The 12178-nt window shown below is 40.4% G+C and overlaps 1 protein-coding gene across 2 annotated transcripts in view; it reads left to right on the top strand.

Moving 5' to 3' along the window:
- Positions 1-1404: 1404 nt before the first annotated feature.
- Positions 1405-12178, top strand: part of usf2 (upstream transcription factor 2, c-fos interacting) — a 26082-nt gene continuing 15308 nt past the window's right edge. For both annotated transcript variants that reach the window (XM_008301080.1, XM_008301079.1), the window contains exons 1-3: positions 1405-2678; positions 3275-3318; positions 4986-5101. In XM_008301080.1, coding sequence (XP_008299302.1) covers positions 2641-2678; positions 3275-3318; positions 4986-5101 — 198 coding nt within the window. In that variant the 5' untranslated portion in view covers positions 1405-2640. The remainder of the gene's footprint in view (positions 2679-3274; positions 3319-4985; positions 5102-12178) is intronic.

The raw sequence follows: 12178 nt of genomic DNA, 5'->3' as shown, positions 1-12178 counted from the left end.
GTGTTAAATACTTTAAAAATGTGAATTTAACATGAAATTTGAAAACAGTTTTCACACAAAGCTCAGTTCAGAGCAGTGAATGTGTTCCTGGAGGTATGACAATTACACAGAACTTTACCCTGACGCCCTTAAAAAAGGACATTCCTGACATTTTTGTCTTTGTTCGTCCATTAAATAAAGGTTGTTGTTTTTTAAATACAACTTGTCGTATATTTTTGCCTTTGAATAAATATTCCAGATGCTTAAAAACACAACTTGCTTTATCCTTTATCCCTGTTGTTGGTGCTACATTCGTTTATAAACGTTCACAAATCTGGATCATAAAGATTAAAGACACTTAAATATTGATGGCAAATTAACAGTTTGTACATTTTACAAGAAAAAAATGTTGTAATTTGCAGACAACTATAGCTTTGGTTGATTATTGTCCCTTAAAAATACATAAATACAGTGTTCTAATGGAAAGCCTCGTAGACATTAAAGCTCAAACATACAGCACTGAACTGTTTAAGTAAATCCAAACAGCAGAACTTCACATCCTCCAGCAGAAAGCTGTACAAACAATCCATTTAATCAGCTCTAATAGCGGTAATTTGAAGGAAACTCTGCCCCAGTGTGATGTTTCAGAGGCCGTAGACGTTTGTTTTACCACTTTCTAGTTACTATAGTTTCCTTGACGCACTCGAAGCCAAACAAACAGGAGCTATTTCAGGACGAGGGATGTGGCCGGAGGGGGAGCAGGGGAAGACCTCGGCGAATGTGACTCACCGAGCTGCTGCAGCCGCAAACCACAGACGTTTGTGTTTGGCCCGGCCGCTGCCATGGCGACGGCGTGGCTCCGCCAAAACGCACCGAGGCCACCGTTCGCAGTATTTATGGAAAAGTAACGGGAGGGCAGCAAACACTGCCACGTATTGTGTGGAGGGGAAAGACTTAGTCATGGAGGGAAGGAGCTGCAGCCCAGTGAGCAATCAGGAGGGTATGCATGTGCAGCCGGGGAGGGGCGGCCTGCAGCTCGCAGCTCCACGCCAACACCATGTCTGACTAGAAGATCTCCAGCCGCCGCTGCCGTGCAGCTCAGACCACGTGCAGGAGATGTTCAGTCACTGGAGGGTCGAAGGAGGGAATCCGGGAGCCTCGAGGCCACCGGACGCCTCGTGATCACCAGAAAACAACAACACATCTTGTTTCAGTCGCACCGGGTTTCACCAAATCAACCGAATGGAGCCGGATGTCCAAGAACAACTCTGACCTAAGAGCTCCGTTCTCCTGCATCAGAGGGAGACTCACGGGGAGGCATGTAGTCGAGGAAATCAGTCTGTTTTANATAAAAATCATATATAATCCAATATTATATATGATAATGTGGATCATGTCATTCTGCATAATTCGTCAGAACATTTAATTGCTGATGTGTCGCACTTTTATTTAAGTGCAGCTTTAAAATGAGTGGTTTTCACATGTAATCGAGTATTTCTACTCCACTAGATGTGAGTACTTCTTCAGCTCTGGTGAGTATTTCTCCATCACATGGTGTCTGTGAACATGTTTGAACTGTGTTCGGTTCATTTGTTGGTGTGTTTCACTGGTTTCTGGACTCTTCTGGTCTCTGCTCGGTTCTCGGCTCAACACTTGGTTCCTGCTGCTTCGCCTCCCAGCGGCAGGTTCTGACCAAAACGTCTCAGGAACGAGCCTCAGTCCAGAGCTTCGACACCGAGCAGCCCGAGACCCAGAGACGGAGGTCAGCGTTCACTAAAAGTGTCTGACATGTTATAAAACTGTGAGTTACGAGCCGAGAGCTGCGCCGCGGCGGCTGGTGGCACAACATGGACCGCGTCTGTCATGTGGTTTGTGGGAAAACCCGTATTGGATCTCTGTGGTCACCTGGGCAAAGAACCTGAAAAAAGTGTCGCTGAGGAGCTCACCGTCGGCGGATGGTTGGCTCAGAGGAAATCCACACTAGACTGTGAATCTCTGGGAAAACGCACAACACCGCACAAACACACAAAACAGCAAATAATCGGCGCGTAAATGCGATAAACGGAGGAATGAAGCGAGAAAAGACGCGATAATCCGGTTTTTAGGCACCAAACTGTGCAGACTGTGAGTCACGTGGAAAGAGCCTGGTGAGAAATGAAATCTCCCAAAAACAGAGACGCTTTCAGAGCTGAAAATGCGTTTTTTCCTCCGCGCTAAAACGCTCAAACTAGTCCACTCCATGTCTTATTGAGCGCATGTCGCAGCCGCAGCTTTGCGCGGACAAACTGCAGCTGTGCGCCGCAGAGCAACAAATCCAGGACAGCGAGGACAAAAAGAAAAGCCCGGCGATCCGTTTCACAGGAGACCACCTTCGACCTGAGCGTCCAGCCGCCGAACCGACCCTCGGTGACGGTGTTGAATCCGGACTCGGAGCCGCGCCGCCGCCGCCGTGACGCTGCGTAAAAACCCGAAGCCGTTCTCGTTGTTTTCTCCGCTCCTCCGCAGCGGCCTCCATTTTAGCTCCTCGCCCGGTCGCTGCCTCACGTGTCCTGGACTGTCTTCCTCACATGACCCGTGTGTTTGTCCCCGTGATCAGCGCTTCCATCTCCGTAAATCAGTGTCGTTGAAAGTCGCCGTTTCTCGTCCACCCGCGGCGGCTCCATGGAGATGCTGGAGCAGAGTCTGGACAGCTCGGCGAGGTGAGACCCGCCGCCGGCCGCTTCCTGCTCCGCCGCGGCTCCCCTGCAGGCCCTGAACCAGCCGCCTGCCTGTTTGGAGCCACTTTTGACGTTCGTGCGCATTTGTGGAGACGCCGCGCTCCTGCGGCACAAACTGTGCGCCTTTTCTCCAAACATGTGCAGCCGTGACAGTGGAAGCAAACGCACGGCAGCAGCTCGCGTCTATTTTTAGCGTGACATGTACATGCACTGCTGGAACAGATGCAGCTCCTTTATGATCCAAATCCAAAATAAACCAAACTGAATGAGAACCAGAGGAACATTCTGCTGAAGTTTCTTTGCGCATTTGCTCAAACTAACTCACTTTTAATCCTCTTGTATTCATATTTTCCCTCCTGGAAGCTGCAGAAAACTTGTTTCTGTCACGTTTCGGTGTATTTGTGTTGTGTCCCGCTGCGGCCTGCGGGGGGCGCCCTGCTCCAGCAGCTCACTGCTGCACATGGATGCGAATTAATGCGTTTTAATTTTCAGTCTGTGCAGAATTTAAAGCGTGTGTCTGTGCTTTGGGTTTGAAACTGACTCACTGCTGCTGTTGTTTCTTCTTCTTTGTGTTTCAGTCACGACAAACAGGAAACAGAGGAGGTGGTGCAGCTACAGGAAGGTGGGAGCAGCAAACCGTCCGCAAACACAAACCTGCTGTCAAGTTTTGCATTTTTACAAACTGAGACTAAAGGCTGCACACGTTTGTTTGGATGCTCCGAGTTAAAAGGATTTCATCCTGCACTTATTACTCATTTTTAACAGATGAGCTAAAAGTTAAACTTCACTTCATCTTTGCTGTTTAATTTGTCAAAGTGTTAAAAATATCTGATTATAAGGGACCGTTTTAGCAAAAGCCATTTTATTTAAGAGGCAAACTGTGAGGCTTGGTGGCCTTTAGGTGAACATCAGGCGCTGGTTCCGGACACTTGAGATCATGAATTGTTTAATTTGTGGTATTTGAGGTGAAGCTAGTCCAGAACATGTTGGAGGAATCTGACCTCTTGATGTTTAATAACAGCTGAGTTCTTCCAGTTTTTGCTACTTAAGACTTTAATTCAGGGTTAATAACTATAAATATTTTGCTTTTCCTCAATAAAATACCTCAAAATCACATTTTAGTACGATAGTGGAGTGATTAGAAATAATTCTGTTACGCCAAAAATAGTTTCATTTGTAGGATTTGTACAGATCTGAAGTACAAAATACAAAAAAGACAGAAATCTGAGCCTTAAGGAGTCTTCACAAACAGACTGGTTCTAACTTATTGCATTGTTGTGTTCAACATACGAGCTGTAGCTGAGTATTTCCACTTAATGCTACTTCTTTACTTCAATGTAGAGGCAAATATTGTACATTTAGTCACAAAAATGGCACCAAAGTACGATATTTAAATCAATATACTGAATTACTTTTAACTTCTTGATGCAAGAAGTAGTGACTTTTGTAGGATTTTTACAGATCTGAGCGAAAAGTACTTTAGATTTTGCAAGAAAGCTACAAAAATGTGAAAAAACCTAACCTGTTAAGGAGCAGATTTTATTGCACTATAATGTGTAAAACATTCCTGGATGTCTGTTCGCTTCATTCTAGTTGTGGAAAGTAACTGAGTACATTTACTGAAGAGCTGTACTCGAGTATTTCCACACTCTGCCCCGTTATACTTTGTCTTTACTTCAATTTAGAGCCAAATATTGTACATTTACTCACAAAAAGTAGCTCAGAATTGCACTTGAGTGCGATATTTACATCAGTGCACTGAATTACTTTGAGCCACTGGATGCTGTAGATAGTTTCTGTTTAAAAGTATTCAGGATTTAGTAAGAAAAATACAAAACTAAGAGGAAACTGACCTTTTTAAGGAGGGCTGACCTGCAGAGTGGTGCTAGTTTGTGGTTCTGTGTTTGGTTCTTTTACTGGTGCTGCAAAACTTTAACTATGTTTTGCTTCCATGTACATTTTTCCGGTTTTATTCACTATTTAGTAGCTTTAAGGTTGTAAAAATCAGCTTTGTTCAAACTTTGTGGTGATAAAACTGCATCAGATTTGACTGAAGCCACAATTTATGTTGCATAAAACTCAAACTTTTTTTTGTTTTTTTAAGTTTGCACCATATGATTAATGTAAATATTGCAGCTGTATTGTGAATCTTTTTATACAAACCTTAGACACAAGTCTGTCCAAATAAGAGCCGAGCTGCCCCCTAAACGTGCCGCTCTGTGACTCTCTTCTTTCACCTGAGCAGGACTGTTGCTGAAGTAATCTGATTACCTGCCGTGTGCGTTTCAGGGGAGGCGGTGGGGACGGACGAGCCGACCGCCGTCACCATCACCGGCGTTCCTCAGGCTGCGTTCGCCGAACACAATGTCCAGTATCAGTTCAGAACAGAGAACAGCGGCGGACAGGTGAGTGCTGCGCAACACAAGAACACATCTCACCTGAGCAGCGCCGCACAACCAGACAGAAAAGTAGCGAGACAGGGCTGCAGAAACACCCAGTTCCATCCAAACACAGTGGACCAGAGCGCTTTATTCAGTATTAACTGTCTGTAGCCAACATGCTGGAGCAGATGATGGAGTTCTATCATCATGCACTTTAAGTAAAGTAGATTTTTACGACCTTAAAGCTGCTTCACGTGTGAATAAAATACTGAAACTGGAAGAATTAAGATTCTTAATGGGTTAAAACTGTTAGTTTTACATGATTTTGTTTGTTTCAGATGAACATGCTGTGAGCAATAAATTATGCAAAAATGAATTAAAAGCTTAACATTTGTCAGAAGGTTCAATAAACAGTCAAAAAACTAGAATTTTCTGGTAATTATTTCATGGTTCAGGCTTTACAGGGTTAATTTAAAGTCCCAGTATTTAGTGTTTTCAGTGATAAACTGCAACAATCTCAGATTATATGAGTTTTATCATTATACAGTTTTTGGGGGAAAAAAATGACTTTTGCAATTTTAAATCTACTTTTTAGTGAAAAAAAGGAAAAAATGGTGTAAAATAAGTGTTGAGTTAAATTACAAATACAGCAAAGTAAAGACGCGACATTACGAGTAAACATCCTGCATGACTGATATATTCTTCTATATAATATTATTTTATTATCAGTATTAAAGCATCGGCAGCAGGTTGAAGCAGTTTAAACTACTTCACATCCAGTTTTATAGAAGATCAATCTGAGGCTCCAAACATGATTAATGGGAGAAAAAAACTAAATTCTGAGACGCAAATCTGTTCTAAGTTTTTCTCTAATGTTTGATTTTTATGATTTTAATGTTAGATTTTCCTTCATTTAAACATTTATTGAAACTAATGAGACATTTAGAGAGAAATCACTATTTGCTGACTATATGCTGCTGTTTGGAGAAAAAAAAAAAGCTTAAAAAGCCGCAGATTTAATCTCTAATGATGTTTTGCATTTCAAAAACTTGTTCAATTATCGATTGTGTCAAATGTGCTGCTTAAAAACCGCTGTCAGATAAATGTGGTGGAGCAGAAAGTAGAATATCTGCCTCGGCTTGTGGTGCAGAGGACGGAGGACAGAGACGTATTCAAGATTCAAGTGTTTAAAAATTAAATGCNTGTATTTGCCTCCTATTTCTGACCATTTTATTCACATTTTATATGTGCAAGTAAATTACATTTTAAAGCTCAACTATGCTCTCAACTATGTAGTCAAGACAATTAGACTGTTTTACCGTGTTTCCTCTTCTTTCTGACCATTTGATGGACAGAAAACGTGCGTTACGCTCGAGTAGATGAGACTTTAAAGCTCAGATGTGGTCTAAGTTGGGCTTTTTCCTGGTTCAGAGTGAGTTTTTAAAGGATGACTCAGCGTAAAAGTACGATGTTCCTGCATGTAGTAATTAGCCTGTTTTAGCTTACTTTGCAGAAATCTATGTATTTTCCTGGTATAACTGAACATTTGATGAGGGGGGAAAAAAAGGATTACACTCAAGTAAATGACATTTTAAAGCTCTAAAGTTGAGTTTTTCTTGGTTTAGAGTCAGTTTTTCAGGGATGACTAAGCACAAAACTAAGATATTCCTGCATGCAGTCGAGGTAATTCGTCTGTTTCACGTTGTTTCCTGTTGCTTCTGACCATCTGATGGACAGGAATGTGCATTACAATTGAGTAAATGAGACTTTTTCTGCACATAGTGAAGTCAATAAGTCAGCTTCACCATATTTGACAGAAATCTGTGCATCTTCCTGCTTTTTCTGAGCATTTGTTTGCATTTTACTCGAGTAAATGAGACTCTTTCTGGCTCAGAACATGTTTTTTGTGGGTCGACTGTACACAAGAATCCATGTTTAGTAAAAGCAACGCGTCTGTTTTAACCGTATTTGACAGAAATCAGTTCGTTTTCCTGCTATTTCTAAACATTCGAAACACAAAACTATCAATTACACTTGAGAAAAATAAACCTCGAAGCCCGACTAGGTTTGTTTCTGGCTCAGAACGAGACTTTGGCTTCATTTTCCTGCTGTTTCTGACCGTTTGAAGAACAAAAATGTGCTTTACAATCAAGTAAACCAGACTTTGAAGCTCCGCTATGCTGTGAAGTTGAGTTTTTCCTGGTTCAGAGTGAAGCTTTGAGGAGCGATAATGCACAATATTACCATTTAGTAAAGGGAATAGGTCTGCTTGGCCGCAACTATTTACGTTGTGACCATTTGATTTACAGGAAATACGCGTCACACTCGAGTACATGAGACGGTTCCCGGCTCAGAGTGAGTTTTTAGGGGTGACAACGAGTGAAATAGTTCACATTTAGTAAAGGGAATGAGTCTGTTTTACATTATTTGACAGGAAACTCTATTTTTTTTTCTATTTCTGACTGTTTGATTAACTAAAGAATATGCTACACGTGAGTTGGCGACCTAAAAGGATTTTCCTGGCGCAAAAAGTGAGTTTTTTTTGGGTGAATAAGCACGACGGTAAAACCTTCGTGCAGGAGATAAATTAGTCTGTTTGACATTATTTTATTACTATTCCTGCTATTTCTGGACGTTTCACACACAAATACACGTCACACTCGAGTAAGAGAGACTCTGAAGCCCCACTATGATGCAGAGTTTAGTTTTTCCTGGTTTAAAGTGAGTTTTTAGGGGACGACTATGACCTAAAGGAAGCTACTCCTGCATGTGGTCGAGGTAATTAGCCTGTTGAATGTTACTTCCTGCTATTTTTGATCATTTGAGGGACAAAGATGTGCATTACAGTCGAGTAAAAGAGACTTTAAAGCTCAACTATGCTGTAAAGTTGAGTTTTTCCAGGTTCAGAGTGAAACTTTGAGGGCTGATAATGCAAAATATTCACATTTAGTAAAGGTTAAAAAGTCTGTTTGGCCTTATTTGACACACGTTTCTACATTCTGAGCTTGATTAAGTGATTCTTCTGGCTCAGGATGAGTTTTTGGGGGGTGACTATGCACAGCAGGAAGATTTTTCTGACTTTTTTTGAAGTCAATTTTAGTGTATTTGACAGATATCAGTTCATTTTCCTGCTATTTCTGAGCATTTGTTTAACAAAGACATGCATCACACTTGAGTAAAAGAGACATTAAAGCTCAACTCTGCTCTAAAATAGAGTTTTTCAGGCTCAGAGGGAGTTTTTGGGGGATGGCTCAGCACAAAAGTAAGATATGCCGACATAAAAAGTCTGTTTTAAATTATTTCCTTCTATTTCTGATCCTTTTATGTCCACAAATGTGCGTTACACTCAAGTAAATGAGACTTTAAAGCCTGATTATGTCGTTTTTTTTCCGGCTCAGAATGAGTTTCTGGGGATGACTGAGCCCAAAACTCAGATATTCCTGCATGTAGTTGAGATAATTGGCTTATTTTACATTATTTCCTGTTATTATTTCCCTGAAATGTGCTTTACACTCAAGTAAATGACACTTTAAATCTTGATTATACAGTTTTTTCTGGCTCAGAGTGAGTTTTTGTGGAAGTGACGTTGCTCAGCAGCAGCGTTCGTCCACGTTCAGTGAACCAGTGAGTCTGTTTAACCTTATCTGGCAGAAATCTGGCAGTTTTCCTGCTATTTCTGACGATTCGATGACCAAAGACACGTGTTACACTTGAGAAAATGAGAGCAAAAGTTACAAAACTGGTCAAAATTTAAGCTTTTTCTTTCTTTTCCATTCTCATGGTGCTGGTGGTTTTCCTTTGGCAGCGCCAAAAATATTCCTCTGAGCAGGAAAAACCCTTCTCCGCTTTAACTTTGGCTGAACAGAAACCAGTGCGGCGGCTACATGTGGTCATTATGGGATAACAGATAATGCTGGAGGATGAGTCATGAAGTCTGCAAAGAAACCGTCGTGCTGTAACAGCTCCTGAGTGGATCGAGACGAGCAAAGGAGCGTTTTACTGCAACTTTTAACACGTGTTTAGTCTTTTAAAGGTTTAAACTTCCACTTAAAGAAACTGTGCAGGGCTGCATGTAAGACACTGAGGGCCTCTGAGCTGATGGGGCCCCCCTGCAGCCACCCTGACTGATGTGATTCACTGCAGTTTATTTCAGCCTCGTGCACCAAGCAGATGTTGCATAAGAAGCTCTGAGACCCAGATGTGGACCCACCTGGCCTTCAGCTCCTTGTAGTCCTCCCTCAGCTTGCCCACCTCCAGCTGCAGCCTCGCCCGCTCCTTGGCCACCGAGTCCAGCGTCTGCCGGGCGTCGGCCAGCTCTGTCTCGTAGGCCGCCTTCAGCCCGGTCAGCTCGCGGCTCACCTCGGTCTCGGACTCGGTGATGCGGAGGCGCAGGCCGGCGTTCTCCGACTCCAGCGATCGCACCTTGTCGATGTAGATGGCCAGCCGGTCGTTCAGATTGCACAGATCTTCCTTCTCCTGCAGCCGGGTGATGCGGTTCGGAGACAGGGGTGTGCCGGCACCTCGGGGAGTGTTTTTGGGCGTCGCCATTTCACCTTAATGCCTTTATTGTGGAGACAGACGTGACTGCATTGTGAAATCTGACTGTAATTAGTTTGTTTTACCTGCACAATGGGACGACTAATGTTTTAATTGTGATTTACAAATGAAAAGCAGACACGGGTCACTCAACACTGAAGCTGTTTTAGTTATTATTAACACAAATCCAACAAACAAAGATGGAAAAGATGCCAAATTTATCCATAAAAGCACATTTGGCTTCAGGGGAAAGTGTTTAGAAGCAGTTTTACAGGAACAAACTCACTCTAAAACAACTCATTGTTCCAAAAAAAACCTCAAAAAACAAGGTTAGTTAATCAAAAGACAACATTGGTATAGGCGCAACTGCATTCATGTCATTTAATCGACATTTAAAGTGCATTTTTTCAAATAAATCCAGGAAAAAAGACGCCTTAAAAGCACTTATTTAGCTTCAGAGAAACGTGTAGCTGCAAGTTTAGAGCTGAAAACAAAACACAGGAATCTGTTCAACAGGAACGTCCTCCCCTAAAAAGGGAACAAACACTAATTAACGGGTATTTCTGGAGTGAGTTGACATTTAAAAAGACAAAAAAAACAAAGAATATTTAAGCAGAAGACCTGGTTGGCTCTGATGCAAATGCAAATATGAAGTAGAATCAGTGCGTTAAAGCAGGTCTGTTGACACTTTAAAGGTGTTTTTATATGAATCCAGGTAAGAGAGACGAAAAAAGACGTCACGTTTATCAATAGAAGAAAGCTACAGCAAGTTTAGAGTTAAAAATCAAAGTATTAACAGGTTACAGACTTTAAACTACTTCCTAAAACTTTTTTTTTTTTTAAAGCACCAGCATTAAACAAACAAAGAGACAGAGTTATAATTCATCAGCAGACCTGGGTGTGGTTAGCAGCTCCACCCAAAACTCAAACTCTCTGCACAAAAGATGCCAACTTCTAGAGTTTACCTTTAGTTTTTAAAGCTGGTTAGACGAAGAGAAAACTCTGCCGTGGAGGAAGTTTGTCAACTTTCTGCTGTTTTTTTCCTGTGATCAGAGTGTCGGAGCTGCGACGGTGTTGGTTCTGGTGTTGGTTCTGCTGCTGCTGCTGCTGCTCTGTCTGCATCTAGTGCCCATGTAGGAAAGAATGAGATGGGAGGAGGAGAGAGGTTTGGCACTTGGTAGGTGGTTTGTTCCTCTCCCATCCCTCTGAATGAATGAGTCACCCTGGGCTCACAGAAGACGCCATGTGAGGACGGTTTCCAGCGAGCCCATTGGCCGAGGGCTGGATTCTGCTCGTTTACTGTATTTGACTCAAACCAAAGCGTTCCTACTTCTGCATAAACTTACAACGATGGAGTTATATAACAGCTTCCAGATAGTTTTAACTCCTCAGCATCCGCCTGGTTTTAATGATGGGATCCTTATGTAAGTTAAACAAAGTCGGAGAAACACAGAACGTGCTGCAGCAGAACCAGGATTACTGGTTTTACTGGTCGTCTTCTGTAAACTTGTGCTTAAGAAGGATTTTAACAAATCTGCAGTCTGACTTTCAGGGAAGCTGAAATGACGGATTAAGCTTTTGTTTATTTAACTTTTAGTCATCATTATTGACTAAGACTAATTTTTTTTTAAAAGAAAAAACAATAGTGTACAAAAAATGTAAAAAATATCTAGAGAGTACAAAATTTTTCAATAAACATGTAAATATATAGTCTACAAAAATATAGTGTGCAACTCTCATGTCGTGTCATTTGTAAGAGCTCAATAAAAAAAAAGAAAAAATAAATCAATAAAATAATAACATAGTACAACGCAAATAAATAAATAAATAAAACAATAATGTAGTAAAATGCAATAAATAAATAAATACAATTTAAAAAATTTTGTAAAATGCAAAAAAAACGAAAGAAAATAACTAGTGTGCAGAAAAGGTAATAGCAACTTACGGTATACATAATGTAAAATAATAATTAAAAAAACACATGGTAAATACACACATTTTAAAAATGCTGTGTAAAAACAGTGTGCAGAATTTTTTTTTTTAAATCTCCAATTTTCCAAAATTAAATAATACATTTAATGAAAAAATATAGTCTAGAAAAATGTCAAGAAAATAAATAATAATAATGTAAAAAAATCTTATGTGTAATTTTTTCTTTTAAAAACAATAAAATTCTATAGTATACAAAATTTAAAAATTCATGTCATGAAAAAATCTAGTCTATGAAAATGCCAAAAAAAAAATACAAATACAAAATTCAGTTTGCAAAATAAAAGTAATAAAAATCTACAGTATACAAAAATTTTAAAAGGACATGGAATGAAAAAATCAAAATTCAAAATATTCATAATAAGTAATAAAATTCAACGTACAAAAATCTTGTAAATTTTCAGGGGAGCTGAAATGACACAGATTAAGATTTTATAAAGTGCTTGATCTAACTTTTAGTCATCATTATCCCCAACTAATAAGAACAATGGGATAAAAATAATAATAATAATAATAATAGGACAGTGTGCAGTTTGTTATAATAATTTAAATTAATTAAATATTTCATTTGAAATT

Source organism: Stegastes partitus, unplaced genomic scaffold (assembly GCF_000690725.1).
Source record: "Stegastes partitus isolate 25-593 unplaced genomic scaffold, Stegastes_partitus-1.0.2 Scaffold1627, whole genome shotgun sequence".
Classification (NCBI taxonomy): Eukaryota; Metazoa; Chordata; class Actinopteri; family Pomacentridae; genus Stegastes; species Stegastes partitus.
This window is presented reverse-complemented; position numbering and strand designations above follow the sequence as displayed.